Source organism: Scleropages formosus, chromosome 3, assembly GCF_900964775.1.
Source record: "Scleropages formosus chromosome 3, fSclFor1.1, whole genome shotgun sequence".
Lineage (NCBI taxonomy): Eukaryota > Metazoa > Chordata > Actinopteri > Osteoglossiformes > Osteoglossidae > Scleropages > Scleropages formosus.
This window is the reverse complement of record NC_041808.1, coordinates 7,652,367-7,668,418: the sequence shown is the minus strand read 5'-3', so window position 1 is coordinate 7,668,418 and position 16,052 is coordinate 7,652,367. Positions and strand designations below refer to the sequence as shown.

The 16,052-nt window shown below is 42.1% G+C and overlaps 2 protein-coding genes across 3 annotated transcripts in view; both read right to left on the bottom strand.

Moving 5' to 3' along the window:
• akap6 (A kinase (PRKA) anchor protein 6) overlaps positions 1-7,749 on the bottom strand; it is a 140,043-nt gene extending 132,294 nt beyond the window's left edge. The window contains exon 1 of the mRNA XM_029250634.1: positions 7,668-7,749. The gene's annotated coding sequence lies outside the window, so the exon portion shown is untranslated. The remainder of the gene's footprint in view (positions 1-7,667) is intronic.
• Positions 7,750-12,162: 4,413 nt separating this feature from the next.
• Positions 12,163-16,052, bottom strand: part of arhgap5 (Rho GTPase activating protein 5) — a 50,860-nt gene continuing 46,970 nt past the window's right edge. For both annotated transcript variants that reach the window (XM_018734811.2, XM_029250308.1), the window contains exon 7: positions 12,163-13,629. In XM_018734811.2, the coding sequence (XP_018590327.1) occupies positions 13,311-13,629 (319 nt within the window). In that variant the 3' untranslated portion in view covers positions 12,163-13,310. The remainder of the gene's footprint in view (positions 13,630-16,052) is intronic.

The window sequence follows — 16,052 nt, the reverse complement described above, 5'->3', positions numbered from 1 at the left end:
GAACAGCTTCTGGGTGCAAGAGTTGTGTGCTGTAAATCTGATTAAGATGTTTATAAATTGCAGGTGTACTGGATGTATCTTGTATGGAAACGGCACCAGGGAAGCCATGTATAGCAAACTCTCTTAAGAAAAACCTTGATAATGTTGTTAGTGTTGCGACTGAGATTGTCAAAACCTTGTTGTTTCCCCAGTCTGCTGAGAAGAAGGCTGACGTCATCATGACCTAACCCTCCTACCCATCACTTGACCTTCTGGTCCTCACTGAAACATGGCTCACCCCTGGAAATTCAGCTGCACCCACAGCTGTTCCTTTTCTCAAACTATTCGTCCTTCTGCCAGCAGTGGAGGAACAGGTTTGCTCATATATCTCAACTGGTAATACTGGGTTGTTCCTTTGCACAATTTTTGTGTCTCTTCATTTGAGTTCTGTTTCTATTGCTGCCCCAACTGCACCTTTGGTGGTTGTTCTCTACCACACTCCTGACTCCCCTGGCTGACTTTGGATGACATTGAAATTTTATTGAGTTCCCTCCCAGTGGACAACCCAACACTGATTCTTCTGAGTGACGATTTATATTTTTGGGACATTCAAGCAACCAGCCTTTACTCACTTCTACAGTCCTTTGACTCTCTGTATGCCTGTCCTCTACCAATCTCAAGGCCTGCAACCATTTTGACCTCGTCTTTTCCAGGAATTGATGCTTTAGGGACCTCTCTGGTGCACTTCATCGTTTGATCATTATTTCATCTCCTTCCTGCCTTCCATCGTCATATCTGCTCTACTTTTCTACTTCACACACTCCCCTACATTCCAGCATGACTGAAAATCTCTCCAGCCCTCCTTTTTTTCTCCTATTCCATCCTAACCTTTCTATAGTCCACTGCAAATTGTTTTTTTCTCCCTTGACCCTGTCTGTCCTCCAACTTCAAGACCAGCACATAACACCTGCAGCCTATGGGTTATCTAACATATTCCATGCCAAGAGAACTAACCCATCTCACTTGTGCTGCTGAAGGGAAACAGCAAAAATCTCAAATTCTCACAAATTAACAATTTATAAGGAGCTTGTTGCCCCTTTTCACTCAGCTGTTTCTTCTGCAAAAATGTCTTCTTCCACAACAAACCAGTCCACAACCAACAACCCCTACAAATTCTTCACCACTCTTCCTTCCTATCCCCTGCTCCTCCTTCCTTCACCCTTACTCTTAATGACATTGCTTCATTCCTTACAGACATATTTTATTCCATTTTATTCCGTTGCCAAAAGGCCCCTGACATCCACCTTCCCCATCCATACCAGAACTTCCTGCTAAGCCTCATTCGTTTCACTTAAATCCCTTCCAGAAAGTGAATTCTCTGACCTCCTGCTCTTGTACAGAACCACCCCCTGCTCCTGTGATGTAGTCCCTTCCCTTGTCTTAAAGCCAATTCCTCCACAAGTCATTCCTTTCATTTCTCTCATCTTTGGTTCCTCACTCTCCTCTGGTTGCTTTCAAGACAGCCCACATCTCACCGCTGTTAAAGAAACATTCTGTGAACCTAAACTGCATCCAGAATTACAAGCCAGTTTTTTTTTTCTCCCTTTTCTTTGAAAACCTCTGGAACAAGCAGCCTAGAACTGGCAATCTGCACTCCTTACCTAGAATGAACTCCTTGACAGTCTTACATTTAGATTCAGAATCAGCCATTCTAATGAAATTGCCTTCCTTGCACTATCCAAAGTTCTCCAGTTGGCTACAGTGGCCTCCCTTTCTTCAGTCTACCCAATCTCGTTTGACTCCATCAACCACCACATCCTACTTTCTTCACTATATCAGCTTGGAAACAAAGGATCAGAACTTTTATTTTTGTAACATTCAATTCTAAGTTAAAATTCTTTCTACTGCAACATATTTACTGTCCGTCTGTGGGTCCAGTAGTATGACTTTGGGGTTAGGGTGACCTATAGCAAGCCATGGTCTGAAATTAAGAGCAACATATCTGCAAAATAAGTACAGTAGGGTGTCATATAGGAATAACATTCTGTATTTACTCAACCAGTAACTAAAGTAACCATTAAAGATCAACCAGAAGTTGCTGATCTTTAATGTACTGCTGTGTCATTATCTGGTAAGTTGTTCTGGGAGAACAGTTAAAAAGGGATGTCCAATATGAATATGATTATAATGGCTGCCATCATCACGGGAAAAAGATACATCAGGCATTTGCTGGAAGAGTGACTCTGAAATGCATAATCTGAGGCATGACTCTTAGTGAGACCGCTGTAAATGATCCTTCTGTAGAGAAAGCATTACGGAACTGGATAAAATCAATGCTTATTTAAGCTTCAGTATGATGTGGGAATGACATCATGATCTGTGAGGATTCTTGGGGAAGACAATGCAGACATTGTTGTCATGGGGGGGCATCAGCTTGAATGACTAATTCATTGTTTGGGACAAGGCACATTATTTTCCTGTATGAGCCCCTCACCCACTCTTCATGAATTCAGCTCGGTCATCAAGACGTGTTGCTACAGAGATCATACTGTAAATCAGTATAAAAAAAAAATGAAATACAGCCACATGCAAGAATGTTATGGAGAAATTCATAGTGTAACTGTTGACTTAATGCAATTAATTTTGAATTTAGCCTTTATAACACTCATTATAAAAACAACGATTTCATTTTTATTCCTGTTATATTGTAACAATAAGTTTCAACTTCAAGGTTTGCACTTCAAGCTCCAAGGTTTGCACTTATTGTGCAGCACAGTCACAAACCCTTAATCATTCCTGGGAAACGCACACAAACCCACAGAGGACGTGAAATGCAAGGTAAGACATTTTCGTGGTGGGTAAGCAAATATTTCCAATCTCCTTACACAACAACCCAGCGCAATAACTAAATCATCATTAATACAAAAGGAATAGAGATGGTTATGAAATGTGATCAAAAGAAAATATACATTATGTGGCAACTGATAATGGGAAGGTTCCTCTCAACCCTCCGCTACACTATGTTATAAGATATTCACCAGATTTGGGGTCCGTCACTTGAGGTTTTAGCTCAATGAAAAGAGTAAGTGAATGCAGAATAGCATGGAAACCACTGGGTCGAGAGCTGGCCCAAGGCAAACACTGAGGGGTCACTTCCATCCGCATGTCATGCATCTTCTTTCTCTTTCCCATCTCATGACTGCCTCCCTTTTAATACCTTGTGAAAATGCCGGAGAGTCTTATTTCAGCTTCAAAGCATTTCCAGATTCCCAGAACACAGATCCACCCCTGAAGTATTGCATCTTCTTGAATCATGTATGTCTACCCCGAAATGCTGAAGAAAGTATAACACACGCCCCGGTTTACATTTTTTGCTCTGTAAGGAAAGCATTTCATTTAAAAAAAACTATGTTATTTTGTGTATCCTTGAAAACACTGTATAATGTATGTAGCATTTTTAAACTCCATTTTTTTCGCCCCAAATGCCTTCACCTTAAAGAACAGTTATTTTGTTAAGATAAATATTGTTAAAACGAATTTTTTCACCCTCCCTCCGAACACTTAAAAACAGTCTCAAGTAATTCTAATTAAAACATAAGAATAGTTACATGAAGTGTGATAAACGGGAGGGGGGCACAGTGGTGCAGTGGGTTGGACCGGGTCCTGCTCTCCGGTGGGTCTGGGGTTCAAGTCCCCCTTGGGGTGCCTTGTGATGGACTGGCGTCCCGTCCTGGGTGTGTCCCCTCCCCCTCCAGCCCTTCACCCTGTGTTGCCGGTTAGGCTTCGGCTCCCTGCGACCCCATATGGGACAAGCGGTTTCAGATGATGTGTGGGTGTGGGTGTGAGATAAATGGGTGGGGGTTACAGTAAATTCCAGCTTGCCTAAATTTCAACATATCTAACAGAAACTTAAAGTAATTCCAAAATGCTTTCACCCTCCCTCCAAACACTTAAAAACAGCCTCAGGTAATTGTAATCAAAACATAGTAATGATATTAGACATAATAAGATAATATATTAAGCATAATAAGGAAGGAAATTTAAAAAGACTAAATTAGGGCAGAAATTTGTTTACTAAACTACTATATGGTAAGTACACGTTAAAATACGAAAGGTACATACGGTACATTTACCTTTATTAGTTTAGCAGACGCTTTTCTCCAAAGCGACGTATATCTCAGTGAACAATACAAAAAGTGCATTACATTAACGGAAGGAGAGATTTGTACGCAGACATGTGATTTTTTGAACAATGCCATTTACCAGTATACATTACACAAATAGATGCATGCAGGCTTTTCCATTATTAAACATTTATTCTGAATTATTAGGCATAATAAACACGTAGCAGTTCTGAGATGAGGGGAGCAGTGAGTCAGAATCTGAAGGTAAATTTTGAGAGCCTACTTCAATGTATAGAGGTACATGGACAAAGAAACATTAAAGAAATAAAAGGAAAACATTTCTGAAAACTGTAATAAAACAAGCTGAAAGACAAGGCAACGTTAAGAAGTTATTATACGTTATGATGACTTCTGACTTTGACATCATTGGTGAAAAGCCTTTGCCAATTTGGCTCATGACTTCGATCTCATTGGGGAAAAGTCTACTTGAAACACCTGAAAAAAGTCTGAAATACTGGGAGCGCTCAGACTGTATACCGAACATCGGTACAACTTCTCTAGGGCCGTTATACCGAAAATCCGTAAACCGAGAGTTCGTACACCGGGGTATATCTATGCTGTACCCCATTAAAGTTGTACTTGTTAAAAGTGATTTTCTATGTGCTTTTTATGATATGAACTGAGAGAAATAATATTTTAAATGTGCACCAACATCGTAAAAATGTATGCGTAACCCGTGAGGTGCGATAAAAGGATGGGGGGTAAGGTAAATTGCAACTTGCCTAAATTTCAACATACGCAACAGAAACTTAACGTAATTCCAAAACCGTCTGTGTACATGGACACATACACTTTCTGATGTGTTCGAGCGCTCTTATTAAAATTTCATTATCTATTTCCTTACGAATATATTAAGTATAAAATATATTTTACACTTGCACAACAGGATAGCTATTGTTGTGTTGCTTTCATTTACGATTTTAAGAGGAATTATTTCTACGATTTTGACATTTGTTTTTTTTTGTATTACTACATTTTTTTCTACCAGCTGTGGAGTTTTTCTGTGCTGTTTCCGCATGACCCAGAAACATTTTGAAAGTCCCCCGTGCGAGGTTGTCAGCTCCAGCCCCCCGTCCTCCGGCACCTCGCCGGCTGAAGGTTCGGCGAGGCGCGTGCCTGCATTCTGATCGCAGACTACCAGCAGACGGGGACCCAGCCCTTTCCAGGCTGCTCAGGCCATTTCGCACACAGACAAGCATATGTTTGCTCTCTCTCTCTCTCTCTCTCTTTCTCTCACACACACACGCACGTACGGACGCACGCACGCGCACACACACCCCCACAGAGCATGAAGGGCGTTCTTCACGAACACTGTCCAATACACGCCCGCATGTAGTTTGGTGCCTCTCGCTGACACCCACGTGGTCTCAGCTAAACCCAGGACGCTCAGGCCCTCTCTGTCTGACACCCTTCTTCGTTTACAGGCCTGATGCTCCTGATTAAATATTTATGGGGCCCAGCTGAGGGATGAGCTAAAACAGAAGCCATTTTGGAATGAATGTCGGAGGCCTTGTCCCCACCCTGTCCCTCCTTCATCACTGTCAGCGTGGGCCTCCAGAAATAAAATGACCCCCGGAATCCAATAAGTGAACGTAAGTGTGTTTTCATATCGACCGGAGATGTAGGTCCGCGCTGCTTTCTCATTGTGTGTTTCCGCTGTTTATTATCCCAGTGGAAATTTACCTCCCCTCAGAGCCATTTGGAGCACCAAGGGCTGTGCGGCTGTCTCGTGGAAGAAATGCAGTCGCGTTAAGATGAAGCAACGCGGAACAAAACCATCTGGCTCGACAACGCCGCGTAATTGAGTCGACAAGTCCGGGACCGTGACGAGATCGGCGTTTATGGCCGTTTCCTCTTTTCTTTATTGCGATGAAGAGAGGTAAAACCATGCACCTCGTGAAGCCACAGCCACAGAAAATTACCCGCTAGACGTATAGATATATAACAGGAACTTAGATCCTTTCTCTCAAACGGTAATTTTGGTAGAGTTTTGGTCCAGCTGGAGTTGGGCACGCTTGTATTCAAAAACATGCTTTCGGAAAATCACGCACGATGCACGTTGCATATAACACATGTCCTGCGTAGGGTACCAGGTCTCCAACAAAGTAAATGAAATAAACAGAGCCGAAGCCCGTGACATTATCAGACGCTGTTTATTAGCACTACAAATTTCATAGCAACTTTGCAGTTGTCCCAGCGCTCGTCTCGATGTGACGTTTACTATAGAGAAGGCACCTGCTAGATTTCGTATTCCAGTTGAGCATTACATGGAAATAAGCACCGTCTCTATTGTTGGTCAGAAAAGTGTAAATTATGAAGAAATCTGTGGACAAATGAATTTGACCCGTGGTCTGTTCTCAGGTCAGGCGGAGCCTTTGTGCTCGTGCGGTTCTAGAAATGAGGAGCCAAACAGAGGCAACGGCACAGATTGTGTCTGGGCGTGGCGACCAAACACCTTCCTCCAGAGACTAAGTGGCACCGCGACACGGACTGCCCTTCCTGCTCCGCCGGCCCCACCAAACTCCACAATGGGATGAACCAATGAAATCCAACGGCGAGCCGGAACCACGAGCTGCCCCCAACAGTGCGGCAAACAAAAGACGCGATGGGGATACAGCAAGTCAACAAGGGCAAAAACCACAACCCCACGGTGGACGGCACACTGTCCAGTGCGGGCCGAGAGTTGCGAACACGAAGCCGGCAGCCCATAAGTCCACTCGACACCAAACGCACCAAACAGGCCACTCCCGGCAGAACGTAAAGCCTTCAATGACAGCGGTCGGGTCTAGTTAGCGAGTGCCTAACGACAGGGCGACGGCGGTGACTGAGCGGAGAGACGATCTGAGGCCCTCTGGCCTCCGGAGGCGTGATCCACACGCCAAAGTGGGGCGAGCTGGAGCTCCCAAGGAAAAAGGCTTGGGGACAGAAGGGCAGCAGAAGGAACCGGTCCCTCCCCTGTATTATCACCCAGCGGCTGCGTACTGGTTGACCACCCCTGGCTCCAGGGTGGGGCACCAGGGATGGGTCAGAGCTGGCGGATGCAGGCTTTTCCCACTCAGACCCCCCCCCCCGAATGAAAGAAGTACACGGCCACACGCAGAAACGCACGCGTCTGGATGTGAGCACAAGACACGCTGCTGCATGAACAGAGACCGGCGCTGAACACAATGCCTTCGCTCGTGCTGCACGACAATAACAACGGGTGGAACAGCTGCCCGGCCCAAGGGTGGGGGCGAGGGTACACTTTCGCCCGGCGAAAGCCTCAGGCCATCTGCACTCTTCTGTTTATGTATGCGACAGCCTCCTGCGCTGCCGGCCCCTTTAAACAAAGCAGCGAGGCTCTGCCACCCGCGTTAGCATTCAAAGCAGCACCTGCGCCCAGAAAAGAAAGCGATCCTCTGTCAGGGCAGATTAGAGCCCTGTCCTCCCCACATCGCTGCCTTTCAGAAAGACGCACAATGGCCCGAAAGGAATCCAAAGTGAACATGAATGCCCGTTACCTACCATGTCCCCTCGCTACTCCATTTTCCTTCCTGGGTGGATCTCTGGCCGTCTGCAGGGTCTGCTTGCTTGCATCAGTCCGGAGGATGGATGTTGATGATGCAGTGCCTTACTGGAGAGGAGGCCTGTTGCCATGGAGACTGAGACGTGATGGAGCGGTCGTGCTGCCCTGCTATTGGCCCGCGCAGTAAGGTGGATTCCCAGGCCTCGGCTGGGAGGGGCAGTCTAGAGGAGGCTAGCGGGGGCTACAGGAGGCTGTGTTACGCAGAGCTGTAGGACTGCCTACAGCCACGGAAGTAGCGGAGAAGCTTTCCTTAAATAGCCGCCCCGCTCACTGTCACTGTCCTTATTCCTTCTTTTGCCGGGCGAGTCGTATGAAAATATCTGAGGATGATTACATTACAGAGGTGCAGGCATTCCGAACATTTTAGCCAGCGTTGTGGAAATGTTTCGCTACTAGAGAAAGTGTTACTTTGCTGACAAAAAGTGCCAGTATGCATATCAGTTTACATTTATCAGTGTTTTTTAAAAATCAGTGTAGCCCTAACCCGAATGATCGCAAAAATACCGGTAAAATTTACTACATCTGCTACAGAATATACCACATTTTTTTACATGCCAGATGCAGTCTCTTGACTCATTGCTGGTGGGTGTCAATGGCGGATCGCCCTAAATTAACTAGCTACTACTGAATGAACTAGCTAATAAATGCAAAGCGGAGAAGCAGTTTTCAACATTGGTGACGCTCTGGTTGGTGATGAATGTATTTCTTTTGAGAAAATCCTTGCTGAAGGAAAGTGTAGCTTCTCTAGGCACTTATGATAGTCACATAATCTGTATATCGTATGTCGATCAGGTGGTTAAAGTCTTTTACGCAGGTTTCTGACTTCCATCTCGGTAAATCTCCACGACCCTCTGCAAAACATACTGAAGGAAACTGACAGACTGATCTCACCAAATACCAGAAAACTTTGAAGGTATGATTACAAATGTAAAAAAAAAAAAAAAAATTAACTTTTCAGAGATGTTGGTAAAACACAATGGCACAAAGAGTACTTTAAAAATTAAAAGAAACAGTGTAATTTTAATTTCTTACTGCTGAACTGTCATTAACTAAGTATTTTAAACTTTTGTCAGTGCTACAAGTTCCTTTGATTCATGAGATTATTATACTCTTGAAAAATAATGCAATAGAATATTAAAGAACCAAATTTTTGTAGTGCTGATGTTTTTTGGTGTAACAAATCCTGCTACTCATTTTGTCTTTACGGATAGCATGGAAACTTTGATAGGGAACCTTTACATTTATATTTATTAATTTAGCAAATGATTTTCTCCAACAGGACTTAAATTTTCAAGAACAATACAAAACAGCATTGAGTGGCCCATGTAATCTTTTTATGTTTCAAGTTTTTAAAACATTAAGCAGAGCTGTCTGTTCAGGGCTGGTCTCAATTATTAAGAGCAATTACTGGCAGTAATTTGCAGCCTCAGATCAGTAACAATTTTCTTCTTAATAATTCAGGTTGTAAAGTGTTACGAATCAGCAGAATGACCAATTGCCTGCTGTTCTACTTTTCGCCACTAGGGGCAGCAAAATGCACTTAGCGCATGAGTACATCAGAATATTAAGCCATATTATTAAACATTATATATATTATATAAACACACACACACACACATTTTCAGAACTGCTTGTCCCATACGGGGTCGTGGAGCCTACCCGGTAACGCAGGGCGTAAGGCCGGAGGGGACACACCCAGGACGGGACGCCAGTCTGCCGCAAGGCACCCCAAGCAGGACTCGAACACCAGACCCACCGGAGAGCAGGACCCGGTCCAACCCACTGCGCCACTGCACCCCCTTTATATAAACATTATACACACACATTTTCAGAACCGCTCGTCCCTTACGGGGTCACGGGGAACCGGAGCCTACCCGGCAACACAGGGCGTAAGGCCGGAGGGGGAAGGGGACACACCCAGGACGGGACGCCAGTCCGCCGCAAGGCACCCCAAGCGGGACTTGAACCCCAGACCCACCGGAGAGCAGGACTGCGGTCCAACCCACTGCGCCACCGCACCCCCATAAATATTATACATAATATATATTTATATATATAATGTATTATATATAATATATATTAAATATATTAAATACTAAGCCATGTTATTAAGTTTTTATTTATTGTGACACAGTGGATGGACTTAAGACTTCTGATCACAGTCATGCTGGTAAGATGAGGTACAAGTGTAGTGTTCCCCGAATAATGAGTGATCCATTATAGTAAGTGGACAAGGAAATCAACTCAGGCGTATGAGAAATGCCTTAAGAGAATAAAAACTGTAATTTAAAATATGAGCCGTGGTTATGTTCTGCACCACATGGAGAATCACTTCTGCCCTGCAGCTGTCTCTTAGCTCATGCCCACTTGCAAGCATTTCTCAAAAATCTTGTCACTTCTTATCGCAGTGTAAAACCATCATCTTGTAATAATTACCCTGAAGCTAAAAAATGTTTTAAAGAAAGTGTTGTGTTGAAAAGACAAGAAGCAAAAGAAAGACTGTCAGTTTAACATTTGAAGTGGTAAACATGTAGAATTCTCTTGAAAGGCAGTATCAATACAGATTACTTTGTGATTGGATTTACTATTCATTTATCGTAGCACTGGACTGATGGATCATTGCAAATGACACTGCAAATTAACTCAGCTCAGCAGAGAGGGATTCCAAGTATTATATATACAGTATATTATAATGTCAGAGTATTGGAAAGGCGCCACTAAAGATAACGCAGGAATTTTGCATCGCAGAATGTGGGAATCGTTCATGGCTCAGGAATGCATTACTTTTCCTGTTTAAATGAGTGATAATCAAGAGTTTTCTTCACAAGAATTCAGCGTAGAAGCAGATTTCCAGCGATGAATGACGCTTGTCAGAGGGAAGCCTGCACTGTATTTTAAATTTTATCTAGGATAAGATGAATAATTCTATCATCAACATTTTTGTGTAACCGAGTAAAAATATTCTTATATACACAGCTGATATAATAAATACGCAGATTTTAAAATATTCTCCCAGGTTTCAATGGAAAGATGACATAAGAAAGCCATTCCCATCATGCTCCCTGAAGACACAGAAGACTTCTGGATTATTTAATAGGATGACGGTGAATGTCTTTTGTTGGAACTGCAGTACCATTTGATTTCACTGGGTGACAGCCTTGTACCAGGGTGTTGTCCCACTTCCCTTTAGCTCTCCTGGTCTTTGACATGTTCATTTTTACTTTCATTATTCAATATATACAGTAAGTCCTACAAGGGTGAAAAACTACATCAGTAATTACCATTTGTGGAGACCCTATTCTTTTTTCCTGGTGCTTCAGAGTTTCTGTTCCCAAACCAGCACATATTCCTGACAAACATGACTTTTTCAATAATTCTCATAGAAAACATTAGACTTATAAAAATCCAAATCTTAAATGTTAAAATAAACTTAGAAAATTAAAAATTGTGATTTACTCACCCGATTCTACTTACCTGCTTGGTTTAACCAATACAACTTGCGGTTCACTTATTTTTGCACCTGCACTGCTTTGGTTGGTTTTTTTCTACTACGTGCATAATTCCTTCCAATTTGAACATTTCCCCATTTGTATCAACAAAAAGTTTACACAAAACATATAACACATTATACTGACTAAAATCAATCTGAATGTGAAATTTTAATTCAAAATTAAGTGTGTATCAAACTGGCAACATAGCAAGACACAAGGTTGAAAAAAATGAGACTTTATTTCAGGAAAAATATGGAGTAAACCAAACTCTTAAGATTAATTTCTCAAAATCATTTATTTACTATTATACATAGGAGATGATGTTAAAATCTTAAGAGTTTGTACACCAGCTTGAATGAGGCAGATCTTATGAACAAATAAGGTTGCTTTTCAAAACTACACAAAAGGTCTCCTAGCAGCTGCAGACTGGCCCCTCCCCCAACCCCTGCCCCCAATCCCTCAGGTTTCTTTTGAGAAATGGAATAACCATGGTCTTTGCCAAGCCTTTTTTTTTTTGTTGCTTTTTTTCTTTACACATTACATCTGCGTGATCCAAAAACCTGTTTCCAAACCTCTATCCATTCTTCTGACATTGCTAAATACATTTCTATTCAGAACACTTTCTAAGCAGCATCTTTTACAGCAAACAAAATTCTGTACCATCTAAAACAAGCTATGAGTCAGAAGATATCAGAAGATAGGGAATTAAGTACACAGAGTCAATTAATCTAACTCAGGTTTAGTACATCATACCACATAAAGCAATCTGATTATACGTTTTACAAGATTATACAGAGCCAACAGGCCAAGCTTAAGTACCTCATTGTATTTATTGCTATAGTAGCAATTAGTGTGTCACACACACACGTACATACATACACACACACATAATATATATATATATATATATATATATATATATATATATATATATGTGCGCACGCACGCTCTTTTTTAGGGAAACAGGGAAATAATCTATTGAAGAAATATGATTCTGGAATAACTGATTTGGTTAAAATATGGTACTGTAAACCAGATGATATTGGGATGTTATAAAAAGACTTCAAAACTTGTAAGAAAAAAATAATCATATCCTCTTTGCCTCTGCCCCCATTTAAAATTCCCTTCAACCAAGTTAAGAAAAAAAACCTTGAATGTAAATAAGCCTTTTGTGTACAACATGATTTTTTTCTTTGCATCTTCAGGAGACAAAACACATGCAAATTTACCTTAAACAAAGCATCTATTCAAATTTCTTTTATTGTATGAAAGCAAGTATCACTAAGATGTTAAGGAAAAAGAACAGAAAAATAAAGGTAAACAAAAGATCCAGAGTGCTTGCAATGCGTGTGTCCACAGAGATGTGCCACAAGGGATCAGTTGGGACGCGCCCTTTCGGAGGGTCAGGAATTCTGCAGGCTGCAGGTCCACCAGGACACATGTCGCAGGAGTGTTCACATCACTTCTATACATTTAGAATCCTCCAGAACAGGGCCTGATGACTGGAGGCACCAGGAAAAGCAACCAAGCTCCGCTGGACCCTAGCCACCCAGTCACTTTCTGCTCTTCCACAGTAAAATCATGTGTATTAAAAAAAAATTCAGCTGGCAAAAGAATTTAAAACAAGAGTACAACGTACTGTGCTCAGTACAGCCATCAAAACCACTGGACACATAATGTTGTTTCCCATTTTATGTACGACACGCTAACATACGTTTGACTCCTCTTGAAAACAAAACCAAACAAGCAGAAAGTGTTTTTTTAAATGCATCTCTTCCTTGGCATCTTGGAGAGAGGAGCAGTGGGTCGTGTTTTCTCCACCAGCGTTGCCATGGACACATGCAGCAGAAAGGGGATGCAAAGAAGGGTGCGGCCCCTCCCCTCACGTCAGCATTGGGCCCCAAGACTCCCACACACAACACGTCTAGGAAACTCTCGCTGGAGCTACAATGCCATGGATTCATTCGGATTAATAAAAGCGGAGTGATAGACATTGAGAGAAACTTCTTTCTTTGTCATTTTGGAAGTGTATCGATCCAACTGCTGCTCTTATCCGGAGCCTACATGAGGAGCGGCGGCAAGAAGGGGTAGCTACATGAGGGGATCAGGCGGCAGCTGGTGTTGGACCTGCTGGGGCTGGAGCGGAGGGGGCAGCTGGAGGGGCACCAGGGGTTCCACCATGCCCTGGGGCTGTGCAGGTGCCACATCCTCGAGCCCGGCCAGCTCGGCTATGTCGCCATCGTAGAAGAAGTACTGGCTCTGTAGAATGAAGGACTCGATGACCGACTGGTTGAGCTTGGTCGTGGACAAAGTGTCCTTGTTCTCGAAATCGGGCCGCATCAGCGTAGGCCAGAAGCAGATGGACAGGTTGTCTGCTGTCATCAGTGTGGTCCTGCTCTGCTGACTCACCCTGCAAGAGACAAGGGCAGATTTACATACCAGCCCACAGGGCAGGAACACCTGGAGGCACAGCTTTACATTTAGATTTATTCATTTTGCAGACAATTTTTCACTTTTTCAAAGTGACGGATAACTGAGGTTTTTAAAAAAAAAAAAAAAAAAAAAAAAACACACACACACATTGAATTCAAATGAATTCATACAAGCTACATACAAGTTTGTTGCATAAACTCTGATTTTCAGCATTTTTGCTACAGATAAGTGTGTTTACAGTCCATATACTATGATTTATGGTATACTTTCAACTTTTTTTAAAAAAAAAAAAACTCAGATAAGAGAAGGTAAAATTTCTTACAACTTTAGGTATTCAGGTTAGGTTTTAATTTACTAACATTATTTGTTTTCCTTGCTTGCCATTGTTATTTTGTTTTAATCACTTATTCGTATACACACAACCCTTGGGTTACAAATGGTGAAGTGACACATTTTGGATTGTTTTAATTACTTTTTATTTTGGAATATATTTCCTTCACATATCTGTTTTCTAAAATTTCTATTTGTAACAATGTGAATGTGGCTTGTGTTCATTTGCCTAGACAACAGATAGCAGTAAAGTGTACCTGTACAGAACAGGTGTGATACTGCCTTAATTCAACTCTTTCCACAATATTTACATTTATTCATTTTGTTGATGCTTTTCTCCAGGGTAACTTACCTTGTTTAGCTACTTACTATTATTTACCTGTTTTTACAGTTGGGTAATTTAGTAACGGAATTTAGGGTAAGTACCTTGCTCTAGGGTACTACAGCAGTAGTTGAGATTCAAACCGTAACCTTCAGACCCAAAGGCAGCTCCAAAAACGACACTGTCAGCTGCCCCCATTTACAGCTTGCATGTAGTGTTTGTGAGAACTAGTGATTCTGAAGATACCATTCAGAGGCAGTATACTGTTACTGTGATGGTAAATAAATATGGACAGATTCTAAGATCTGTCCATATTTGTTTACCATCACAGTAAGTTCAAGCTGAAATTGAGTGTTGTGCTGTAAGTAACATGTGCTTGAAGGAGATTGGAATGGTTAAGTTGTCAGGGAAAAGAAGGACCTGTTAGACCTCAGACTTGGTAAATGACATCCAACAACCCAGCTGTTTCCAACATTCTTTCTACAACTAAAGCACAACTGCACAACTGACGCCACCTGATGGAGCAAACCAAAGCCACACTAACTACATCCTCAGCAGCAAGAGGAGGATGAGCTTCATCTTAATAGCAAAGACAGTCTAGAGCAGACTGTGAAACAGACCAAAAGTTACCAATGCCAAAGGTCAGAAAAGGAAGCACAAAGACATCCACTTTCAAAGACCACCTGGAAAACAATCATCTGGGGAGACAATGTCTATGACAGTGAAGTAGAAGAACTTCAGACATAAATCAAAATGATCGTGAATGATGAAAGTTGGGGGGGGGGCCTTACAGAAGGTGGAAAAGCAGAAGAAATTTAATGATGTAAAACCAGAAACTAGAGGCTGCCCAGAAGAGAAGCTAAAACAGAAAAACAAGGATGTTATAAAAAAAAAAAGAGAGAATTTCAAGAGAAACCAGAAGAGCGAATGAGCTGTTCTGCAACATCTGTTAAGAAACTAAAGATGGAAAGAGATATGGAGGAACAAGAGAGGTTTTTCCACAAGATTGAAATCAAAAGTGCATTTCATGACCTACTTGATGCTCATAGAACGGATAAATGAAGAGATAGTAACTGACGGGAGTGAAGATCAAGTAGAAATGGAAAGAATACACTGGAGATCTGTACTGTAGTGATATCAACATCTCAGATAAGTTAGAATACATTTATGAACAAGAACCTTGGATAACAGAATAAAATGAGATCAGCACTGAAGTCAGTGCTGAGCAAGAAGACCAATGAAAGAGATGTGATTGTCCCTGATTGTCCCAAGAGTTGTGTTGGCAAGAGAGGAAGGCTCAGAAAAGGTGCTCCCTAACTATGCCATCAAATTTGAGAAGCCACACAGAGGCCAACAAGCTGGAAATGTTCAGTTTCAAAACAAAAGGAAAGAGACGTGGCAGAGAGTTCAGGCTATTGTGCAACTTCCCCAATTTTACAAAAAAAAAAAAAAAAAGGTTCACATGAAGTCTTAAGAAAAACTATGAGAACTGGCAAAACAGTTAACGTTAGCGTTGGTGGCAGAGACACAGATGTCTTTGACTTTACCTCTTGGGATCAATGACAGTAAGGGGTCTAGCAGGGAAGGAACACACCAAAGACCTGCACTGTTATGAAACATCTGGAAAAAAAATCCTGAAATGTGCAGATACGTCTACAAGAATAATGTTTCGAACTGTTCAAGCAATGGCATTTTCAACAGCGCTCTATAAGTGTGAAAACTGGACAATGAAGAAGCAGGTCAGGGGA